The 26,285-nt window shown below is 34.8% G+C and overlaps 1 protein-coding gene across 14 annotated transcripts in view; it reads right to left on the minus strand.

The window, feature by feature from the left end:
- Window positions 1-14,238: 14,238 nt before the first annotated feature.
- The window catches only part of postna (periostin, osteoblast specific factor a), a 45,634-nt gene continuing 33,587 nt past the window's right edge, over window positions 14,239-26,285 (minus strand). For 7 of the 14 annotated variants that reach the window (XM_087270693.1, XM_087270698.1, XM_087270696.1 and 4 more), the window contains 9 exons: window positions 22,654-23,181; window positions 22,501-22,554; window positions 21,324-21,416; window positions 19,580-19,639; window positions 19,434-19,493; window positions 19,295-19,354; window positions 17,744-17,830; window positions 17,623-17,664; window positions 14,239-14,837 (listed from right to left, as the gene is read on the minus strand). In XM_087270693.1, the coding sequence (XP_087126819.1) occupies window positions 14,785-14,837; window positions 17,623-17,664; window positions 17,744-17,830; window positions 19,295-19,354; window positions 19,434-19,493; window positions 19,580-19,639; window positions 21,324-21,416; window positions 22,501-22,554; window positions 22,654-23,181 (1,037 nt within the window). In that variant the 3' untranslated portion in view covers window positions 14,239-14,784. Of the gene's footprint in view, window positions 14,838-17,622; window positions 17,665-17,743; window positions 17,831-19,294; window positions 19,355-19,433; window positions 19,494-19,579; window positions 19,640-21,323; window positions 21,417-22,500; window positions 23,182-26,285 lie in introns of all 14 variants that reach the window. The other 7 variants (XM_087270686.1, XM_087270691.1, XM_087270688.1 and 4 more) reach the window with 1 other exon arrangement.

Consider the following 26,285-nt stretch of genomic DNA (forward strand, 5'->3'; position numbering starts at 1 on the left):
AAAGTCAGTAAATTTTAAAAAAGAGACTTGTAGGGTTTAGATCACTCTAATATGACAGTGGACACACTATACCACACACAGTTCGTGTCCAAACAAAAGTTTATTTTCATTATAGGTGCAAAAAATAAAGTTTAAATTAAATTACATTTATAAAAAAAAGAATAAAATACACAATAGGTTCAGTGAATGTAAATGTCCTATTTCTAAAAATTTATGACAAAAAACTGATCTCACAGGAAAATGTAAAACTATTTTTATTTTATAAGATGCCAAATTTGCATGAATGCATAAAATGTGAATTTTGTGACAAAATAATTTTTTATACTTTATTTAAGTAAGGACTACTTCTAAACACAACCCAGATGTGAGCAAATCCAGCAAAAACTTAGATCGTTCAGCCTGTGATTCACCAAAATTACAATATTTACAAATTCCACACTGTTTTGCATAAACAATAATGCGGTTCTGAACACGTGAAAGTAACATCTGTTCTCCAATTCAATTGAAACTCTGGGGTAGGTTGGCGTAAGATTTAGACATAATAATCCAGTCAGACTTCCAGCACTTGCATATTCATCTTCATTTCTTGAAACTGACCCTTTTGGCAGCATTAGCTTGTTAGCTAAGTGCACTGTCTCCTGCTGTTTCATTTATGGAAGCAACATTCATGTTTTCTGCCTTACAAAAAATCCTCAGTCTTAAGGGTGAATTTTGGCCCTTTGTGAAAGCAATTACGTCAATTGTACCCACAAGTTTTAGCAAATTACACTTAAATACACCCCCAAATAGTCGCCAAAATGTGGCCTGTGCCAATTAACAATAAATTCTGGATCCACAGTTTGTGTTGTGGTTGTCCATTGGATCATCCTGATAATACTTTATAAAACAATGATTAATATTGTCATCAATTACACTCTTGTAATATTTATAATATCTGCACAATAACACTGAAGTCAAGGCGTCCTATGGTTAATAGGCAGTAAATACGTCTGTAAGTGTTTATAAATGTGCTTTTATTTGTTATGTTTGCTTATAACTTTGCGAAAGGATCCAAGCATCATAAACAAAGTGGGCTGTGACTAGCTTAAAAAAATCAAAGCATGTTCTTATATAAAATATTTATTTGCTGAGTGTAATGCTTTACACCCTTTGAAAAAATCACTCTGAAGATACATGCATGTCATCTGCTCTTTTTTCATGGCTGTTTTACTTCAAAACATGTCAAGCGTGTTTATACAAAGATTTTTTTTAAAATGCCAGGGTGATACTGCTGTTGCACGCTTTCCAAAAGCTCCATAAAATCCCAGCTTTGTGGGATTAAAACAGTGTTTCAGAACATGGCCAGTGTTAAGAATGACAAAACTAAACATTATGTTTTAGGGTCTTGCTTTTTTATGACTCCATTTTCGAAGGTTTGTAATTTTAGGAGGTCTGAGATCTTACGTTCAGATGAAGTGATTTAAGATAAAAGACAGCGAGGCAATCTAACAAATGATTCGTCTCTCCAAATGTCATGAAAAGATATGAGATCATCATGGCACCGCGAGCACAATTGTTGTGAGTCATTTTAAAGGGATAGTTCGCTCAAACATAAAGAGAACATCTGACATAATTTACTCCAACTTTCTTCTTTGGAACAAAGACATTTTCAAGAACGTTTTGGTTCATAATAAAAGTGGGGATCATACATTGGACCCAACTGACTTTCATTGTAGATTCTTTCGTGTTCTGCAGACTAAATAAAGTTGTTAGATTAGAAAGTGGAAGAGTAAACTATTTAAAATTGACGTTTAAAGATGACTAGGCATGGGCCGGTTTATATTTCTGACGGTATGATAACCTTGGATAAAAATACCACAGTTTTACAGTATCACGGCATTGTGGTTACTGCTCTCACATAAGTTATTTTTAAATAGTAATTAAAAACTTTTTTCCCATTTAACACAGTATAATTTTTTTAAAGATTTATTTTTAGGCCTTTATTAGATAGGACAGTGATGAGAGAGGAAGCGAAGATGGGGGGAAGAGAGAGGGGGGTAGGGAAATACTCTTGAGCCTGGATTCAAACTCAGGACGTCCTGACGTGCTACTGCACTATATGTCAGCATGCTAACCACTAGGCTATTGTGCCGAAGAACACAGTATAATTTATTATAAGAAACATTTTAAATATTTTGGAACAGTTATCATGTCAGACTAAATAGTTACAATAAATGATTGACTTCTGCTGTCACAGATTTCATATTAAAAAAATACATAAAAAAAACTTATATATACCTTGGGAATGGTATAACAGAGAATTTTAGTGCATTTAAAACCTTGTCTTTTCCGAATCATGGTAAACTTTGAAACCGGTTATTGTCCTATGCCTAGACATCACTTAAAACTACTTTTTTAAAATGAAATACATTTGAAATTTATTAAGCACAAACAACAACACTGTTAAATGACTCTGTTTCACATGAAAGTGACATTAAAGTGCATTCAAATGTTTTCGTGTTTAGTTAAAAGCAATATACTGTAGTAAAGGTAGCCTTAATTTTGTTCTCTCGCTCCATTTCTAAAAAGTGTAACACAGCTCAAGGCAAGTTTGCTACTCCAAAACTAAGGTCATTCCTGATAAAATACACACATTTTCCCAAGAGCAGGTATGATAGATGATGAAAGTCTCCTGCTTCTTATCCACATTAGTTATTAGATTCCAAATTTGCATATCAGACACTGAAGAAATGAAAAATGCAAATGACCCATTCACTCAGAGCATTAAATTACTGCAGCCTCTTACAGACATAAACATTGTTTAGCTCATCAAACAAAACGCTGATGAACTGTTGACCATTCTGACTGTACCTACACAGCATGAACGTCAAAGTCAAACAGTAATGTTATAAGTAGTACTAGTGTTTGAATATAAAACATCATAAATGAAGTTCAAATCAGTTCATTTATTCTCTCACTCAGTATGGTGCACAGCTGAGGAATTCTAGATATGACCTGTAAAATAATGAGCTAAGAGCCGTGAAGCTGAACTTCATGCCCACTGGAATATTTCTGCTCTGCATCTAAAACGCCTCTTAAAAAGCTTTATAGAAAATTCCAAATAAAACGCAAATCCACAGGAGACATGGAGAAAATAAAAGAATTGATGGTCATATATGAGGTTAAACAATAAAAATTAAAATCTAAATAAAAATGATAGCAAAAGTGGACATATAAAACAGCAACATTACCTATAGCTGTTTTGTTAAAAGTAATGAAAACTGCTATGTAAAAATGGATTTGGATTCCTTTTAGCTAAATTATTAGTAGCCTATACAACGTGTTGATTAAAATTAGAATAAAATGAAAACTGATAATACTTAAGTAATTAATTGGAAAGGACCACATTTTGTAAATCATGTGTAACATTAGGCCTTAACAATACTCACCTTCAAATCCCTCCAAAAGCGCATTCATCCGTGAAGCAGAAAGATGATGACAGGTTAGTGGTACTGTAACCATCGAGCTTAATATGTCGAGTTGTCAGAAGTAATTCGACAGTACTTTGTAAATAAGAGATACTAATTTTAGAATTCGTTCAATCTGCCGCACAAACGAACATCTTTTTACACGCGCAGCACTAGCCTACTACTCACCGGTCGCCACGAGGGCGCGCAGTAGCTACGACGTCAAATTTGTTGAAGGTGTTTTCAGATGCTGCTTCCCAATTCGCATACTTATACTATGTCCTAAAGAGTGTACTTTTTTTGTGAAAGAAAAAGTGTGTAACAGAGGAGTATGCAAGCTTTTGGACATACTACTTCCTCATTAACAGATCGTTGTGTTGCTTAGTAATAAGCCCTGGCAATCATCTATACATCATCCACATTTCTTTTATATTTAAGTCTCTACCGTATTGGAGAAGCAGCAGGATAATCTGCTATTCACAAGTCTTTTAGGTCTTTGGATAATTATGGATTCAGACGTTAATTTCCAAACAAGTCTTTATAAGGGTCATGATCACTATAAGGTGCCATTGATGTCCCACAAAATTGAATCAGTCCTATATGAACATAATGTGTAATGATGAAATTCTGATGTTTTAATATGATTGCTGAAACCTTTGCAGACATGCATGCAGAATTAAATATGTTTTTGTCCAATTTTTGCCATATTCTTTCATTGAATGGATGCGATTTTGCCATGTCTCACATACTGCTCGGCCAACTTATGTGAGTCTAAAAAGTAGGTAGATAAAATAAAAAAGAATTTTAAATATTCTTTTTGTCTTTAATAAGTTATTTGACAAAAAAAGTAATTTAATAACTTTTATTTTGTATTCGTAATAATCATATTGCACATGTTTTTGAGTTTGCTGTCCACCCTGTCATGATGGTGTAAATGTCCCTTTAAGGAACCCTCTGGTGTACTCACTGGATTCCTCATGCCCATTTTGCCTTTCTTTGCAGGAGGTTAATACATCTGCTGTGCACACAGTAATCTACATTTATCTTTTCTATTTTTCCTCATTATTGTGTTTGAAACTGAATGTTGTCAAGCTTATGTGCACCCTGTCATAGTGAAATATTAAGTAATAAGAAACATTTTCAGAAATTAAACTGTGTACATAGAGCTTAAATAGGGAAATACTTTACCAGCTGCAGGTACAACTTATTGAATAAATGCTATCTTTACCCAAAAATGTCCTCCCTGTCATTGTCCACCCTGTCACAAATCCTTCCTTGATAGGGTGCACAAGCATTGTTTTCATTCATTCATTTTCTTTTTGGCTAAGTCCCTTTATTAATCTGCGTTCGCCGCAGCAGAATGAACCGCCAACTTATCCAGCACGTTTTAAAGCAGAGGATGCCCTTCCAGCTGCAACCTATCACTGGGAGACTTCCACGCACACTCATTCACACACACACACACACACACTCATACACTACGGACAATTTAGCCTACCCAATTCATTTGTGTCTTTGGACTGTGGGGGAAACCGGAGCACCCGGAGGAAACCTACGCGAATGCAGGGAGAACATGCAAACTCCACACAGAAACACCAACTAAGCCGAAGCTCGAACCAGCGACCTTCTTGCTGTGAGGCGACAGTACTACCTACTGCACCACTGCATCGCCCCCAGGACTAATTAATACAACAATTACGTATGTGGTTAAATCAAAAAATCTCAAACATTTTTATTTTAATTCTGACGTCTCAAAGGCACTTTATAGTGATAATGATGACCCATAAGTTCAGTATTGTTGTTGCAAATGAAATATAATAAATTTAAGCAAAATTTTCCCCCAATTTCTGTGAACGAAGAGAAGATTTATTAAACACATTTCTAAAAATAATAGTTTTAATAACTAATTTCTAAAAACTGATTTATTTTCCCTTTGCTATGATGACTGTCACCGACTCGGTCCCAGTCATTCCCCTCGCTGGCCAGCAGAGGTCATCATCACTGGACTTCTAAGCATTACGTCATCCACTTACACTGATAGCATGCACACCTGCAGCTCATGCGGTTAAAGACACACTCACACATATAAGCAGCACTCACACTCTCAACCATTGCGAAGTCTTGTTCTGCCCCGGCTAACACTACTGAGCGGTTCTTATCCTTGCCTGCTTCCCCGTTGTGATCTTGCTTCGTTTACTGACCTTGTCCTGCCTGCCGCCTGCCTTGTACCTTTGCCTGAACCCCGACTTTGATCCTCGCCGCCTGCCTTGAACTCTAGCCTGCTTAGCGACTCAGATACTAGCTGCCTGCCTCTGACCAACACAATCTCACGGCAATTCGTAACTTTTTCATTTAGTGGCTAATTCGTATGAATTCGTACGATCTAATTCGTACAATTTAGCACAATTTGCTTATCCCCCAATGACGGTTGGGTTTAGGGGTGGGGTCAGGTGCCACGCCTCCTTTTTAAAATCCTACCATTTCGTACGACTGAACTCGTACAAATTCGTACGAATTAGCCACTAAACTGGCAAAACGTAAAATACTTACGTTTTCTCGTGAGATCAGGCTGCTCTGACCCATGCCTGAATACTCATCCTGTGTTTACCTGCCGCCAGCCCAACAATGATATTCTAGCGTGTTTGATGTGAGTTTGCACACGCACATCATCTGTGTGCTATTTGTTATTTAACTGTTTAATAAAAATACTGCAAATGGATCCCTCTGTGTCAGCCACTTCGTTACAATGACAGTAAATAATATTTGACTAGATTTTTTTCAAGACACTTTTATACAACTTAAAGTGACCTTAAAAAGCTTTACTAGGGTAATTAGGTTAAATAAGCAGGTTTGGGTAATTAGGCAACTCTTTACACATTGATGGTTTGTTCTGTAGACTATCGAAAAAAATATAGCTTAAAGGGTCTAATAATTTTGTCCTTAAAATGGTTTTTAAAAAGTTCAAAACTGCTTTTATTCTAGCCGAAATAAATAAGACTTTCTCCAGAAGAAAAAAATATTATCAGATATACTGTGGAAATTTCCTTGCTCCGTTAAACATAATTTGAGCAATATTTAAAAAAGAAAAAAAAAATCAAAATGGGGCTAATAATTCTGACTTACACTGTATGTATGGGTTACTGGGTTCCAAACACCAATAATTATCAGTTAATGACATTTGTCCAAAAGTTCCATATTGATGCAATGTCAGAAAAAACGTCTCGGACAAATCATAATGAGCAAACTTTGAAAAAAGAAACAATCCCTAGATGAACGTGTTCTATCATCATGAGGAGCCACTCTGCCAGAGCAGAATAGCTTTTTTTCATAGCTGTAGCAGAAAATAAGCACAATTTACAGACAACAACAACAAAATAAACTTGATACCCATCTGTTCAGCAGAGGAAGAAAATCAGTGCAAATATTTTTTAAATTAATAATAATCGAAAGCAATGCTAAAATTAGTCACTTTGGTACATTTCTCATATTAAAATTTAAATTTGCAAAACAGTAAGTGCATTTCTCAAAACAGTGCGTACAAATAACAAAACAGCTCAGATTACATGTCTCTTGCTCAAAATCCCTAGTTCATCTCTCAACACTATATTTCTGTGTCAATGAACAAGTCAGTGCTATCAGGATGAAAAGTCCTGCTTGTGTATGGACACCAATTCTAGACAGATTTAGAACAAAAAATCGAATGGAAATGTATAGAAAAATGCATAATGTCAAAATATTAAGACAACTTGTTCAGCCATTTTACATGTAAAGACTTAATGAACAAACAATTACATGTTGTGGGGCGTGACACTATTCAACCGAGACCAAAATATACATTTTGATCAACATGACATAAGCAATTGATAATGTACGGCAGAGAATTGCACATAATTATTTGCATGGATGTACAAAAGCATTGGCAACTTGTTCATAATGAGAAACTGCTATTCTGATGTAAACAAGTGACACAATGATGTGAAGACTGAACAGGTGAGAATTTAAATTCCGATCTGAGAAATGTACATAATATGAAACATGTATTCACTTTCTCTTTATGACTACTCTTAGTTTGAGCAGCTCTTTTAAGAACAACCTACAAACTAAGAACAACCTCCTGCACCCACCATCTTCTCCTTGCTTATCGATGTGATATAGTAACATGTACACTGAAAAAAAAAAATGATTTATTGGATTTACTAAATTAATTTTACTAAATTAGATTTACTAAGTGGTTCCAAACAATTTATATGGGCCGAATTTAGACAAACAAATTAGGTTGAACATTACTAAATTGTATGTATTTGTTTAAATTTAGCCTTTACAAATTGTTTGCAACCACTTACTTAAATTTTTTTTTTCAGGTATACTCAACATAGGCTCATTCTAAAAATGTAGCCTTATATACATTTCTAGAGATCTTGAATTATGTAGCCATAAGTACGTATGGCTGCATTAAATTTTTTAAATGAAAACTACATGGCGCTATGAAGCAGTTCCTTATCGCTCATATTAGCTGACCGCTTACCTCCGTATGGACGGCTTTCCGGCTATTACCAGTTTGTCCAGTTAGCTCACCATGTAGCTATGTCAGTGGACTTGAGACGCAGAGAGGAGAGGACCACAATGATGGGGTTCAAGTCTGGTGAAGAACGGTTCCAGAAAGCAGGTAAGACAAAAAAGAAGCCAAAAAATAAAAAAAAGAAGTAAATAACAGGGTGAGAATGTGGTAAAAATCAGATGAGAGCTTTTCTTTTCTGAGTTGCTTTTTTGTCGGTTGGGTTTAGGGAAGTGGGTGGGCAATCTGTGCTTTTTAAAATACTATTGGTTGGGTTAAGGGAAGGAGGAGGATTGGTCAGTCAGTCAAACAGTCAGTCAAGAGTGGCCTCTGGTGGATTTAGGTGAGAACATCAGGCACTCGTGAGATAAATTTGAGATCTCAAAAAGCATACACACAGCAGACTCAGGGGAATTCCCGAAAACAAAAACTGCAAAACAACGTAGCTCCTGGGATGTATTTGACGGTCTCCAGAAATGTATACAGAGGTACATTTTCAGAATGAGCCTGGGTTGGTTATACCATAATTATTTCATACTGCAGTTTTAAAGAGTTGGTTATTAATGTGAAAAACACCCACAATGAGAACTTGCTTTACGAAATGTTTAACAGGGCTCCAGCAAAAGCAGAAAGTCATAGATTGACTGTTGTGTGCCAAAAGTCCCATTTCACAACAGTTTTCTTGTTAAATTTGATCTGACACAACGCTTCCATTGAAGTATGACTCTAAGCCAGTGTCCATCAAGAGTGTTGCTTGGCTGTCAAATCAACGAGAACGGTTTTTGACACGAAAGTCACAAGAGAGCATATTTTACTCTGAATTTGGGATTTTGGGGCCTCCGGTGTTGTGGACAAACAGAGAAGTGGCCATGTTGCCAGCAAGCTGTACTCCATATGTCATTTTTACAGCGCTGCAGAGCTATTAGTCTTACAGATTTGTGTTATTGACCTTACTGCCTGTGATTCGCTCCACATTCTCTTCTACTACAACATAAATGTCCTGCTGTGCTCTGCTAGAGAGAAATAAGGCATGATTAGTTGTTTTGGTTTGAGAAACAACAGGGGTGTTTTAACAAACTCTCATTACATGTCATAATGGCAGTGCTTCACGTTTTTACAAATTTGGCTATAATGATAAATCTCATTTTCTTCTGATATGCTTAAATCCCACTGAAAGTTCAATATTTGGGATTCACCTACAAGCATTTATGTTTATGGCAACACCTTTAAATATTAATTTCAACTATTACCTACTCGTTTAGTACCTGCTTATTTGCTGTCTATTAGTACTTATAAAATATGATCTTTTTATGTTTATTTAAGGATGTAAATTGCATTATGGGACCTTGATCTCTGCTCTGTTGACTTTTGATGTTGCAAATTAGAAATAAGTCTGTAAAATAAATTAGAAGCAAATTAGAAGTAAGTCTGTAAAATAACAAATGTACTGGCTGTTTATTACAAGGTTTTTATATCGTACAGTAACATTCAACACAAACTCAGAAAATACATCACTTTAAACTCCTAAAAAGGTTCATAAAAGTCACTTTTTCAAACTTTTCGAGGTTAAAGGTTGTTGGAAAAAAAGATAGAGGTCCCAAAAAGCAATTTAAAAGTACAGAATAAATAAATGGGCAATTTGCTTGAATTAATAAGAAAAGCCAATTTGAAGTGAACAATAAGCTAATAATTTAAATCGAGAATTGAGCCAAATTAATTGAGAAAAACTGTAATAGACAGCAAATTAGTTGTTGATTGAAGAGGGGTCTGGATGCAGACCTGGTGCAGTGCAGTCAAAAACGGCTCAACTAACCCCACCTCTAACCCTACCCATCACAGTGACGTCACTCGCTCCATTTGAGTGCATTGTGTCTGACATTGCATTGCTGAGTGATGCAATCTCAGCTTGCATCATAAAGGCTGCATCCAGATACTATTGGTTGATTGAGCTAAAAGTCTTAATCAATGGTTTATTATTAGCAAGTTGTGGAAACTGTAAACTGTTCTGTAAAAAAGTGTCATTTTTATCTTGTGTTATAAAATAACAATGGGCTATATGCACACAAACTTTTCATTTTCAGCCAGGTGGCCCAAAGTCTTTCCATTTTCAAAATTACGTTTAAGATCTGATTTCTTTAAAAATAAGTAATCTACACTGCCTGTTAGATTTCCGATATGAAGTTGGTCTCAGATCGGACAAGAAGCACTGAACTAAATTCCATTTCCCCTCATATATCTCTTTAAAATAGGGCAGTTGATCTTATACCAGGATTTTCAATGGAATTTCTGCGCTAGCTTGTTGCTATTGACAGCATTAGTGGTTACAGCGGTCTTTCATCTCGTTTTACACTTGAACAACTAAATGAATGCTTAAGTCTATTTAACTGAATGCATTCTAATTACATTACAACATCGATGCTGTAAAAACAACCTTGTGAAATTCAAAATAGTCACATTTAGCTTTCACCAAAAGTTTATCATTGGCTTTAAAACTGTAGCTGTGCATAGAGCATATTTCCAATGAGATTGGGTTTGTTGTTAAAAACTTAAGGAAGTTTCATTATTCATAAAAAGAGACATTTAAAATGTATTGTATAATTCCTTGCTGTTGTATATACAGTAGATACCAAAAGTAAATATAATGTTTTTAGCCATCATTTACCGAATCTAAAGCACACTGTTATTTCCCCTTGAGCCCATTTTTTGGAAAAAGAAAAAAATCTATAGGTACAAAATTGTTAGTTGTGGATAATAATTAAAGAATTACTGTCACATTACAATGAATAATTGTTAAGTAATAATTGGTAACACTTGATAGGTTATGAATCATTGATATCTTAAGAAATAAGTTATGAACTGGGACATAAATGCCCTCAAAACCACCCATTATCATCACACATTACAAGCTAACTACCAGGTGAAGGTAGTCCTTTCTTTTTTCTCCAAGTAAGAAAAAATGAAATACTATAATAACTTTCACTGACAGCAAGAAGCAGAAGAACTGTGTTTGAAAAGGTCTAAAGCCCGATGATGAAAAAGACCACAGTAACTTCAGTATGTTTTATGACTCGTTTGTTCTCGTAAAATCTTCTAATCATAGCAATCATCTCCATGTGCAGGGGTTGGGATGTTTCGATGAAATCTTTTGTGCGCTGATTGACAACATTTTCCTCCTTTCTGGTACTTGAAATACAGTCTGTTCCTCCATAGCCAATCTGTCAGAACTGCTACAGGGTTAAAAATAACACAAATGATCCTGTTTTATCCCCCAGACAGTGTTATTATTAGCTAAAAAAATGCTACATTTAATAATTCATAGAGACTATAAAAACAGAGGGAATAGATAGATAGATAGATAGATAGATAGATAGATAGATAGATAGATAGATAGATAGATAGATAGATAGATAGATAGATAGATAGATAGGTGGACGGACGGACAGAGGGATAGACAGACAGACAGACGGAAAGACAGAATAAATGATAGTACAAAAAGATTAAAATCCTAAATAACAGTTCATTATATTAAACTGACCATGAAAATCTCCAATAAAACAATCATTTTTATGATCATGGATTCCCACATTGCAGCAGGAATGCAGTAAAATGGTGTTTCTTCAGTTCTCTTGCCACTGGCACAGCAGATGCACTTTTGACTTTCTTTATTGGAGTTCATCTCTCTGTACTGAAGCCGTCTAATGAAGGAGCTCCTGAAGCCTGCAGGCGAAGCACTCGTCACCTCACTCTCAATATAAATCACCACTCAACCACAGGAACACAGCCACCATTACTTTACTGTATGTCAGATATATGACTGGCATCAAAGACATGCCAACACACCGATATCAGAGACACAATCTTCTTACACAGGAGTCTGTCAGCTTTATGATCCACTTCACAGACCACTTACCACGAAGTTAATAATGGGGTCTTTGCGGTGCTACTCATCAATGCTGATTTAAAAATATATTACAGTCAAGTGTTTTTGTTTTATAGTGGAAAATTATTTTTGTTCGTTTTTAGTGATAACAAATAAAACATTTTAATATGAACAACAATTATATTTTAGTATTTCTAAGTATGCTTGAGCAGGTTGAAAGTGACATTGACTTCACAAGTAGGGCTAGAATTGATTGATTGATTTATTTATGGTTTTTATTTACAAATTGATTAATTTATTTCATATGTTGATCTATTCATTTATTGATTCACTCATTCATTCATTGACCAGCCAATGTCAGACATGGGGAATGTTTTTTTTTAATATTATTATTTTTATCAAACATTTTAGATTTTGAACTACACTTACCGGGTTTACTAGGTACATACTAGTGCCGGGTTGGACCCCCATTTGCCTTCAGAACTGCCTTAATCCTTTATGACATAGATTCAACAAAGTAATATTCTGGAAATATTCCTCAGAGATTTTGCAGCATATTGATATGATAGCACTACACAGTTGCTGCAGATTTGTAGGCTGAGCACCCATGATGTAAATCTCTTGTTCCACCACATCGCAAAGGTGCTCTATTGGATTGAGACCTGGTGACTGTGGAGGCCATTTAAGTACAGTGAACTCAATGTCATGTTCCAGAAACCAGTCTGAGATGATTCACGCTTTATGACATAGCGCATTATCCTGATAGCCATTAGAAGATGAATACACTGTGTTTATAAAGGGATGGACACCACCAGGAGTGGATCCAGCCATATTTTCAGGATTTTTTTTCCCCGCAGCAGTCAGAACAATGGACAGAATCCTTCTTTGGTTGATGAATAAGGAGATTGATAAAAGTAATGAGTCACACTGGATCCGAGTTTTCATTAGATCTAATAGTAGGTCTCGTACCTTGGAGCAGAATAATGCAATTTGGGGACATTCCCAGAACATATGAATATAAGTACCCTGTGCAGAGTTGTTACATAAGTGACAAAAAGGGTCTGATTATGGAGAATGTTTTGATGTTTTTACAAAAAACAGTATGGAAACAGTCATTTTTTGGATTTCCATTGCAAATGGATTGTCACATGTATGAAATCATCCGAATCTGATTTGGTTCTGGACTCTAACTCTTGTTTTGTGTGGTTACTTGAGCAAGTTTCCCTTCAGTCAACTTTCCAAACACGAGAAATCATGTTCGCTCTGCAGAATCGTCCCCGTGAAAGAGCACACATGCGTTGAGAATAATAAAACACATATGTGAACCTGCAAGTTCAGCCACATTACGCAAGACTCATGTATCTATGTATCTATGTGTAAGAAATGGCTTTTTGCTATTGTCCTTATGAGTTGTTGTTGGCTTGATAAAGGCTAAATCAGGTTCAATCATATTTAAAGAAAGAGCTGTTAAAGAGAAGTGCTGAAAGCGGCTGAGCTCAGGTTTCACTAGAATGGCTAATATTAATAAAAACAAAGGCAGAAACAGTGTGAGGCAATATGAATTTAAAGAGACATCTAATGACGATAAATAATGTTGATTCCATTACTTAATCGTATGTCGTACATTATTGTTTACAACTACATCACATCACACAACACAAATACAATCAATACCAGCACATGAATCACAATTAACCCTATTCTACTTTTGACACGTTTTTCTTTACTTGAGATTGCCTAAAAAGTCTAAAATGCCTAAAATTTTAAATTTAAGAAATGGGAACAATCTTCAATGATGACACGCGCTTTCTGTTTCATTCTCATTAAATCAATTTCATACATTTTTACAGTGCTAGGGTAGGCAGTTGCTTGCAAAAGCAACTTGCAAGACTTGACAAGTTCATCCTCCCAATGTGTTTTTAGTAAGGTCTGGCTTCAGGTTGTCTACATTAAGAGGTAAAAGCTTTACGCCTTACAAACAGCCATCCATGTGTCTTTGTATAAAGGCATTCATGCATGCTGCTACATAATCCATATGTTAACAGTGCCAGTTTTTGCATTCACTATATTTGCATTTCCCAAAAGAACAGCAAATCATCATCATTTTTAATTAGTGTGTGTGTGTGTGTGTGTGGAAACTGAGAATTAATCACCTGGTTGGTTACGTCTATTATCAAAGGTTCATCATTAACTTTATATTTAATAAGTCCACAATGACAATGACTGATGATGTTGAAGCATACATTTCACCAGGATAATCGACTATACTGTTTTATGAATCGCAATAAATATTAAACAGCACAGATTAAAAATCAAAGGCTGCAATATTTGTTGATATACAATAGTCACAAGAAGAGTTATAAGCAGAAATTGATTTATTTTTTTGCTACATTGAGACTTTGAAATTTATACAAAAAAGTATTGTCATGAAAGATGTAATTCTAAAAACATTTTTTTTTGAAAATGTCCATAAAAATGAACTTAGAAACCAGAAATAAATGGACAGTTATTGGACATAATTTAAAACAAACACAACAGCCAAAGCTTTGCTCAGCCTTAAAGATATATTAAAAATGCATTCATGTCTCTGAACGCAAGCACCACAAAATATCACGACAAGCTCAGTGACAAGGCTTATACACTATATATATTCAGAGAAACAATATAAACAGCTTAAAAACAAACAAAACCCACCAATGTCTTTTTTTTAACCACCATCATTTCAAGTACCCCTTATCAGAACTGAAGTGGGGTGTTTATGCCACACAAATCCAAGATTTTACTGCACATTGGTTTTTTTAATGTGTAAACATTCGATGCGGATTGTGTATTTTCAGGACAAAAACACACTCTTCTACAACACTGTCATTCACCTAAACTGGATCTCAGGGTCTCCATTCATCTCACTGTGTGGGTTTGGTGGGATGTCTGACCAGTCTTGCTCTTCGTCTTGATCCTGTGGTTTAATCCACACACGCATACATACACACACACGCACAGGCACACACACACTTTAGGTACTAGTGCTTAGTCTTTATAGGTACTAAAGTACGTAGACACTGGAACCTATTAAAAAGATATTAGTAATAATTTGTTAGATACACGTACTTAATTTAGTAGACTAACTATTTTATAGATACTTGGAACAAATAAACATTCTGATGAGTTACTACATAAGATAAGAAAGCACTTGAGGCCAGTAAGGTAAAAACATTAACTATTTATATATACTACTATGTACTGAATTAGTCTTAGACCAAACAAATTACTAGCTAATAAAAAAAACCCTAGTAATGAATATATAATAGTGTGTCATTCATAAAAAGTACAACTGATTTATAACGTATAAGTATGTAATAAATAAAATGTCTTAGATAATGATTATGTATTAGTATCTATTAAACTATCTAGTAAGTACCAACCTTATCAGTTAAGTATTAGTGTATCATAAGTCATAATAAAGAGGTACTAAATAATGAATTAATATAAGTATCTATATAATAGGATCTAGTGACTTTAATTTTCAAAAAAATATATAGCTTAAAGGGGCTAATAATTTTGTACTTAAAATGGTGCTTACAAAATGTAAAACTGATTTTATTCTAGCCAAAATAAAACAAATAAGACTTTCTCCAGAAGAAAAAAAATGTTATCAGACATACTGTGACCAGTCCTACACCACCCAACCCGCTCCAAGCTGGGATCAAACCAGTGACTCAAGTCGGTTGCTCTAACAAGAAGGCTAAAGAACACAGCTCTAGCTTCTGTCACAAGAGCACCTTTCTAGGTTCAGAGAAACGAGGTTTACTTTTGTAGTAGTCACAATTGGAATACATTCTAATCAAACTGACAGATGGTCAGATTGTTCAATTGAAAGATTGACATATCAGTCAGTGGTTCTAAAAATCCAAAGGTCAGGACCCTCTGAGTGGGGGTTATTTCCAGAAATCTTATACATGTTATTTAACTATTAGAATTAGTTACCATATTTTATCCATAACCTACAGAAGATAAAAAAGTAATGTGACTTAACCAAAGCATGTCATTGGGTACACTAAGGTCTTCTCTTTACAACAAAAGAAATTAATGTAGGTCTTAAAGAAGCAGTGGCAGGGAAATTAACAGAAATATTGTTTATGTTATTATGGCAATATGATACTTATGTTAATTTCCCTGCCACTGTTTCTTTAAGACCAACATTATTATGATTTTGTTTGTTGGAAAGAGAATACCTTAGTGTAGCCAATGATGTGCTTTGGTTAAGTCACATGACATGTTGTGTTTTTCTGTAGCGTGATTTCTGACAGACTGGCGTTTATTGTGAGTTGTTGCTGAATGCAAATGTAAACGTTAATAAAATCAAAGAATCTAATTATCTCAGATGCACAAAAAAATCTAAGACTTCACCTCCAGTAAGTTATGAGGACATATTCACAACTATTTTTTTTGTAAATCGATCAAATGTACTATATGTGTTGCCAAATGGCAACACTGTGCAATAGTGGAACATGCAAAATTGCAATGGGTTAGCTAGGTCAGCTTTGAAATTTTAAATTGTAAAAATACCAATATGAAAGCTAGTAATATAATGTTGATTAGTCACAGTTAGTGTTAATGGCATTTGCATTATGGATAAAATCTAGTTTTAAGGGCAAAACCACTTTTGAATAGATATGAATACAGGGAACAGTGTATTAGCAAGCGCCACCATGTTCTACAGTAAGTGAAAGAAGAAAAGGGCAAAACTGGCTCTTCCAGCTTTCTTAATTGGATCTATTTTTGGATGTTGTTGCCATATGGCAACATATCATAAAGTACCTTAAAAAAAGAACATTTTCCAAATTTATTTGTACAGCACTTGAAGTTAAGCCATTAAAAAAAAAAGAAAAACAGACAAATTTTTAAAATAGATTTATCATAATGCGTGCAGTAGAGGGTTAAACGAATGAATAATTACTTAAATGACTGTTGCACTTTTTGTGATGTTAATATGCTCATGTTGTTATAGTTCCTATTGGTGTGTGTACACTCTTGTGTGCAAAGTTTGTATGTTTATAACCACCTCCAAGGATAGTGGAGGTCGCGAGTCACTGGAATTGTTATTTTGGGGGCTGCGGGTTGAAAGGTTTGGGAACCCCTGATATAAGTCAATGACAAATAAGCTATTTGTTACTAACAACAACACTATAGTAATAGTCAATGAATTAAATGAACTACTAAAATAAACTAAGTACTAACATCTAATGAATAAGTACTAACATCTTTTAAAAATGTACTAATATTCAGTATCTAACAAGTACTAGCTAATAATAAACATGCAAGTATTTAGTAAATATGTACAAGTATCTAAATAAAAACTGCCAGTGTCAATTTCACAGGCATAAATGTCAAATGAATAAACTAGTATCTAATAAATAACAACTAGTAACTTATGAATAAGTAATAGTATATTTTACACATGTGCTAGTACCTAAAGCATTTAGCACTAGTACCTAAAGCAGGGGTCACCAACCCTGTTCCTGGAGAGCTACCTTCCTGCAGAACTCAGTCCCAACCCTGATCAAACACACCTGAACCAGTTAATAGTACCTAAAGCAGCACTTGATAATTACAAACAGGTGTGTTTGGTCAGGGTTACAACTGAAATGTGCAGGAAGGTAGCTCTCCAGGAACAGGGTTGATGACCCGTGACCTAAAGAATAAGTTTTAGTTGCTAATAAAAATGTTTTACCAACACTTACCTTGTAGTTGTCTGATGGCAGCTCGTTTTCGAGAACGTCCATCTGAGGAGAAAATAATAATCAATTAAAACTTTAACATCTGATTCTTCCTCATATCAATACGAGTTATGAAGCCACAAACCCTTGATGATTCTGGTGATTCTCTCTGTTTCTGATTCAAATAGTTCTGGATTGTCCTTCAAAGATACAATCTTTGAGAAATCAGGTCCTAAAATATGACAAAAAATGCTAGTCAGTAAAATTTGCTGAAAAACAAAAAAACAAAACAAAAAACAAAAAACAAAAAAAAACAATTGCTAGCTTGTCAACATCAGCTATGAAAGTTATATAAAAAGCTGTTAAATGATTAAAAAAATTACTAACATCTTTTAACAGGTTGTTAACATGAGTAACACTAATCCACCATAAATGAATGTGATGCTAGCATGTATTAGCATGTATCTCAAATATATTTTAGCATGGTTTAACAGGTTGCTAGTATGTTTAAACACTACATCAGCATTAATTTCTAGCATATTGCAATGAGCTGTAGATAGAAATATGTTAACAAATATGCTGTTAACCAGCCGAATCTTGTGAGGAAACGTGTCTATTTTACGTTTTGTCAGTTTAGTGGCTGATTCAAGTTAAATTGTATGATAATGTACGATTTTAAAAAGTAGGCGTGACACCAAAGCCCACCCCTAAACCCACCAATCATTGGGGGATAAGCAAATCATATGAAAATTATACAAATAAGATTGTAAGAATTCATATGAACTATCCACTAAATCGAAAATTTACAAACTGCAATGAGATCGCATTGTGTTAACATATTTTAAGCATGTTTATCATTTCATCATCAGTCCATTCTTATGTTTTAAACTCATCTTCAAGTGTTTTGCCTTCCCCTCTGTTTCTGTGTTCACTTCTTGTTTCTTTGTAATCACTGTTTATTCCTAACTGCTGTTGTTAGCAATTCAATAGCTCTACTCCCTTGTTAGCTCATGTATACAGTTAGCTCAAGTCAGAACTCTTAGCTCCCCTTTGATTTTTTTCTTTTAAATATTTCCCACATGATGTTTAACAGAGCAAGAAAATTTACACAGTATGTCTGATAATATTTTTTCTTCCTGAGAAAGTCTAATTTGTTTCATTTCAGCTAGAATAAAATCAGTTTTTAATTTTTAAAAACCATTTTAAAGTCAAAACTATTACCCCTTTTAGGCTATATATTTTTCCATAGTCTACAGAACAAATATAATAACTTGCCTAATTACCTTAACCTGTCTAGTTAACCTGATTAACCTAGTTTAACACTTTAATGTCACTTAAGGCTGTATAGAAGTGTCTTGAAAAATATCTAGTAAAATATTATGTACTGTCATCATGGCGAAGCTAAAATAAATTAGTTATTAGAAATTAGTTATTAAAACTATTATGTTTAGAAATGTGTTAAAAAAATCTTCTCTGTTACACAAAAATTGGGGGGAAAAAAACAGGGGGGCTAATAATTCTGACTTCAACTTAATATATGCTCCTGTGTTTCAGCAGTTTTGTACAAGGCATTGTTTGCCGTCTATGCTCCTGTTATTTGTGTTTCATGTTTTGCTTTGTTTTGGATTATTAAACCTTTTTCAATACTGACTAATACAAATAAATTGAATATCAAATATGTGCAGTCACTTCTTACCTTCAATGATCTGCGGTTCTGGTTTAATTACTCTAGTAAAAGTAGTTTCCAATGGTGCACCTTTAAACACAAGATGAAAATTTGCTTTACTATAAACAATAAACCTTATCATATCCTCATTATGTGTACTGCATCTCACCATCGACAATCTGAGGCTTTTTCTTGATGACTCTGGTAAAGGTGGTGATCCCTGGTTCACCTTATTCAAAAACAGAAGTCAATAAAGCAAACAACTGAGCATGACTGAACTCACATTATATCGACATCTGATTTATTAGGTCTTACTTTCAACAACCCGAGGCTCTGGTTTTAATACTCTGGTTATAGTTGTGATCCCTGGTCCACCTTTAAGAAACAAGGAGACATGAGAACAATGGATGAACAAACCTTTGGGCATAAACCATAAAACCAGACCTGAGCCAAGTCGGTGAGTAATAGTCAATCATGAAGACCTTAATACCAGTTTAACTGTACAGCTTAAAACCGTAGCTAAATCATAAGTGTAATCTTGCCAAAAATGAATCAAAACCATGAGGTAGGAACTTTAATCAAAAACATCTAAATGCAAGCCATGTGAAAACCAACGGGGCTTCATTCTATTACATAACAAGAGATTGTAATGCATGGGCAAAAAATAAGACAGACAAACAAACATTAAACATTACTAAACAAGGATGAATCACCGACTTCACAGCTGCTCTCGATAAAAACGTCAAGCTCTTTAGGAAGCTACAAAAGACTCTTGCAGATCCCAAGCCTTTCAAAATCATAAATCAAATTAATGTTTGGATCAATGGTATTATTAAAAAAACAATACGGGAAAGAACATGATCATTGCATATGCCAAGGATTATGGGCAAAAAGAGCATTTGGCAAGAGAGAAAGATATATGTAGAAAAAATTGTAACGTTAAATTTAAAGTCTTTATTTCAAGTTAGTTAAGCTAAATTTAAAGTTAATGAAAAATAATAAAATATATATTACATTAAACAATAAGAAAAACAAAAATTAATACTGAATTATTACAATGGCACCAATTTAAAAAAAAATCAACCCAGGCTAATTCTAAAAATATAGCCCTATATACATTTCTGGAGAGCACCAAATACATCCCAGAAGGTACTTATTTGTAGTTTTTGTATTCGCGAATCCACCAGAGGCCACTGTGTATGCTTTTTCAGATCTCAAATTTCTCTCACGACTGCCATTCACGCCTGCTGTTCTCACATTAATCCACCAGAGGCCGGCATTGAGTGACTGACTGAATAACTGACTGACTGATCGACTGACTCACCCTACTCCTTCCCTAAATCCAACCAATAGTGTTTTCAAAAGATTGACCTGCCCGCCCACTTCCCCTAATCCAACTGACAAACTTGAAAAGCAATCAGGAAAAAAAAGCCCTCGCCTGATTTTTATCATGTTTCCAGATTTTGTCACCTTGTTATCCTCTTATTCACTTGTTTATTTTATTTTTGGCTTCTGTTTTTGTCTTACTCGCTTTCTGAAACCGCTCTTCACCAAACTCGAACCCTGTCATCATGGTCAACTTCTGTCTGTGTCTCAAGTCCACCGACATACATGGCCAGTTACTGGACAAACTGATAACAGCGGGAAAGCAACCCATATGGAGGTAAGTGGTCAGCTGGTGAGCACAAAAGGAACGGCGTCATACTGCCCTGTAGCGTTCGTTTTAAAGACGAAATGCAGCCATATGTACTTCTGGCTACATAATTTGTGATCTCCAGAAATGTATATAAGGCTACGTTTTCAGAATGAACCTGGGTTGCAATCAATGACAGCACTGAAAAAAAATAATAATAAAAAATAAACAAACATAAACATTTTTTAAAGACAAAAACAAAAAAATCTAAAATAACTAAAATAGTTATTTATTAATAAAAATGGAAAATACTCAAATAAAAAGACTGCGCAAAACATATGCTGGATAAGTTTGCGGTTCATTCCGCTGTGGCTATTTACTATTAAAATATTAACCACAGCTCAACCAACATCGTTTTAGACCAACCTCCTTGAGCGATGGCATCTGTTATTTGCTTGATGTCTTCCTCTTGCAGGATGTGTACTTCACCATTCTGAAACCTCTGCACATTGCTTATATCTATAATATTTAAAGGCATGAGATTTGACATGTAAGAACTGTCTAAAAAGCCATGCACTTTGGTGATAATCACAGAAACTGTCTAAACAACACAATAAAGTCAAAAACTGTGGTCCATGGTTTTAATAATATGCTAGTAAAGGTCTATTGGTACTTTGAGAATCAAGAAACATACACAGAAAAACCAAATGAATACCTCTGGCTTTTTCTTCTGAATCTAAAATTAGCAGCCATTAATGCACAGACCAATCATTTTGCTTCATAATGCATTGTAAGGAGTTGTTGGAATTAATTTTTAGCATATATGTTTTTTAGACTTTCAGTATGCTGGTAGTTGTTGACTTGCTTTATGAATTACTAAGGACCACAGTTTCACCTAAAAATCTTTACAATTCTAATACAGGGGTGCTCCACTCTGTCCCTGGAGATCTATCTACCTTCCTGCAGATTCCAGTGGCATTAAACACACCTGCCAGTAATTATCAAGTGCTGTTCAGGTCCTAATTAGTTGATTCAGGTGTGTTTGATCAGGTTTGGAGCTGAAAGCCAAGGTCACACTGGACTTTTCTCCCCATGAACTTCCATTCATCTGCTCGCAAAATGCATCAGACTGGAAACGCAAGCTCTTGCAACAAGTTTCACAGTTCGATGAGGTGCAGAGTTCAAGCTTGGTGAACTCTGACCTGCGTAATCAAATCATGTAACTGCATAAGACCAATTGAAGATCAAAACATGACCTCTGTACAGAAATTTAAAATATAGACCAATCGCTTGCTTTTTTAAATGTCTAATCATCTTGTTTAATCCCTCTCCTTTTCACATCGCCATACCACAGAATTTCGCTTGCTCAAACTTGAGTGTGACTGCGGCAGAACTCTGTAGGAAGGTACAGTAGATCTTCAGGAACAGTTGAACTCTGTTGAGCACCCCTGTTCTATTCAATGCAAAAGTATAGCCCTTGTATGGCCTGGGGATAAGTAAATGAGATATAAGTTTTCATTTTTGGTGTGAACCCTCACTTTAACAACCTGGTCACGTAGAAATGTTGAACTACACATCCATATCAAGCTTAAAATTAAATTACCATCACCCACGATCCCCTCAGCATTAATTTCACCATCAGATGAGGCACTGTGAGCTGAACAAAAAAAGAGGGAATGAAAACAAAAAGATAAAAATGTTATAAGATAACAGGGGTTTGTTATTATAAAATGAATCATTGGAAGCTTGGACATACATTCAATAAGCCTGGTGACCTTTGTAACAGATGGCTTTCCTTCAACCACTCTTGTAACTTTGGTGAAACTTGGATCTCCCTCAACAACTCTTGTAACTTTGCTTAGACTTGGATCTCCAACAACTCGTGTAACTTTGGCAAAACTTGGATCTCCTTCAACAACACGGGTAACTTTGGTGAAACTTGGATCTCCTTCAACAACTCGTGTAACTTTGGTGAAACTTGGTTCTCCTTCAACAACTCGTGTAACTTTGGTGAATCTGGGATCTCCTTCAACAACTCTTGTAACTTTGGTAAGACTTTGATCTCCAACGACTCTTGTTACTTTTGTAAAACTGGGATCTCCTTCAATGACTCGTGTAACTTTGGTAATTCCTGGCTGTCCTTCAACAACTCGTGTAACTTTGGTAACACTTGGATCTCCTTCAATGACTCGTGTAACTTTGGTAACTCCTGGCTGTCCTTCTATGACTCTCGTAACTTTGATTGGTTCTCCAATCACAGTCCTTTCAACTGTAGTCCCAGGACCTGTAGAAAAGGTACAGATCTTGTTAGGTGTCATGTCAAAATATACTAACCATGACATTTATGACGATCTTCAATCAACATTTATCCTTTCTGGCATAAAGGACTGTCTTTTTAGCTAATAACATATTGATTGAGTTAAAGTTAGCTTTGCTTCCAATTGTGGCAAATGTCCATTGGTCTCAAATCCAACTCCACATTATCCAGTTTCTCCACAGTGGTTTCAGTGATTTGAAGTAAGTGATCAAAGATGAGAATGGGACACAGTCATTAAAAGTCACTGGCGCTGTCAGAGCTGTTAATCAACACCAGTTTGGACTTTCTCAGCGGAGGTCACGTTTCGTGCTACTGCTAGGTTCATAAAACATAAATTAGTACATTCAGCCAAAGATGAGCTAAGTGTACTTGTGGACCAAGAGTTTTTGATTGTAAGTACTATTTTATGACTGAATTCAAGCCGATTGAGTGTATACATGAGACAATTGTAAAAGTCTAAATAACAAAAAAAAACCTAGACAAGTAGATAACTGTGATAGAATTCTTATACTTATTTCATACGTAGTAATAATGAAAACCATAAATAAAAATCAAAATAGGCTCATTCTGAAAACGTAGCCCTATATATATTCCTGGAGATCGTGAATTATGTAGCCAGAAGTACATATGACTGCATTTAATTTTTTTAACGAACAATACGGGGCGATATCACGCTGTTCCTTTTCGCGCTTACCAGCTAACCGCGCTTTCCTTCATATGGACGGCTTTCCCGCTGTTACAAGTTTGTCCAGTTAGCTCACCATACGTTGGTGGACTTGAGAGGCTCAGAGGAGATGACGACGGGGTTCGAGTCTAGTGAAAAGGGGTTTCAGAATGCAGGTTTAAACAAGTAAATAACATGGTAAGAATGTGGTCAAACGTGGTAAATATCAGACGAGGGCTTGTTCTTTTTCTGAATTGCTTTTTAAATCTGTCTGTTGGGTTTAGGAAAGTGCGTGGGCAGGTCAATCGGTGCTTTTTAAAACACTATTGGTTGGGTTTAGGGAAGGGAGAGGTCGGTCAGTTAGTCAGTCAGTCAGTCAGTCAGTCAATCAATCATTCATTCAGTCAAACAGTCAGTTGACAGTGGCCTCTGGTAGATTAACGTGAGAACAACAGGCACGAATGGCACTCCCGAAAGAAATTTGAGATCTCAAAAAGCATACACTGCAGCCGCAGGTGGATTTGCGAAAAAAACAATAACAAACGTAGCTCGTGGGACATATTTGACGTTCTCCAGAAATGTATATAGAGTTACATTTTCAGAAAGAGCCTAGGTTTATAAAACAGTTTTTGTAATTAGCATACAAGTATGATTAAAGCATATTTAAAGTTAAGAAAAATGTTGATTTTATAAATTTTGGGTTGATTATATTTACATATTTTGACGCCTTTAATGCTTATACTGAATTAAATAATATTAATTAAAATAATATAGTTTACATTTTTTATGGGTTAATATTTCTGCATCCAAAAATTTTAAAGGAACAGTATTTTGTTTTAAAAAGAGATGCACACACACATGGAATATTTATAATTAAAAACATTTAATAAGTAATTAACCCACTTTCATAGTGTAAATGTTTAATTTGAGGAAACAGTAATATGTAATATGTGGCTTCCAGTGCGTCATTTCAATGTACTGAACTTAGATTTAGATTTGCATTCTGTGGTACATTTAAATATGGCCATAAAAACTCTGACTTTTATTAGTTAAAACATTAAAAGAGGCACATCCAAAATATTTTAAACTGGTGCCTCATCAAGCAAACAGAAATATTCCAGCAAAAATCACAAAAAAAGATCTGCACATTGTTAATTGTTATTTTTATAGAAAATATTAAAACTAGCAATGTTTGAGTCAAAGACCTCCATCAGGTTTTTTTGTATTAGTCCATCTGTATATCATTTTCAGTATGAATAACAGTGCCATTAAAAAGGTCTTTCATGGAAAAACTATGTCCACCATTTATTTACTAATAAATAATAATCCTGCTATGGAAATGGATCTCCTATAGGACTAAAGAAAAGAAAACTAAGAAAACTTTAAGCATGTGCAAATTAAACAAAATAAAATAATTAAAAAATAAATATTGTAAATACTGTAGCAGTGTGCCAATTTTTGTTTGTTTAATGTTTTATCTCCTACTGCTTGGATATATCTTGGAAATTAGAAATTAAACCAGTATTCAGATGATTTAGAGACTTGTGACTGTAAAGTTACATACGTAATAAGTTTTGACTTAATAATAGTAAGAAAATAGTAAAACTCTGGTTCGTTTACTTTTTTTCAGTAAGAAATGTAGGTTTGAAATCCACTGCTGAGTTGTAACTCTCAATCTCAAACCCTGCTATTACCAAAGCTTTAATGAGTTTTCACTTTCACAAAGTACAAATCTTTAGCCAAGTTTCCAAAAACATCAATTTACAAAAATGTACTTTTAATTTAATGGTGCTAAACTTTCTTCTACAGGTAGATCTCCTGCCATGGTCTGAGGCGAAATTCTCTAATGGCTCTTTATCTTTCTATCTGTCCAGCAGCTGCTAGAGAAGATGCCAGTGTTTGGTGCCAGTCAACAAAACCACATATGCCTGCTCTCCTCTGGGGCTCCATCATGAAGAGTTTTACTCAGAACTGCAGCTGAGGCAAAGTTCAGGCTTTTTTGTTATATTGGATAATGATTTAGTAAATACATAATTGTACAAATAACTCAAAGTGCTTCTAGGAATAACTTAACGGGAGAGAAAACCCTGAGGAACTGAGTATTGTAATTAAACTCACCAATTGCTGATTATTTAGAAAGTAATTGGCCTTATAAGGTCTTAAATTAAATTGAATTAAATTATTACATAAAACATTGTGCAATAACTTGCTTAATAAATAAATTAAATGCTTATGGATAAAGAAACAGAGGTGAAACAGTTGTCATTCAAAGGTATGAATTGAAATAAAATAAAATAAAATAGTCAGTGGTTATTCAGAGGTGAATAACAAATAAAATAAAATAAAATAAACAGTAGTTATTCGGAGGTGAATAAAAAAAAGAAAATATATAAATAAAATAAAACAA

Source organism: Danio rerio, chromosome 10 (assembly GCF_052040795.2).
Source record: "Danio rerio strain M-AB ecotype USA chromosome 10, GRCz13ab, whole genome shotgun sequence".
NCBI lineage: Eukaryota > Metazoa > Chordata > Actinopteri > Cypriniformes > Danionidae > Danio > Danio rerio.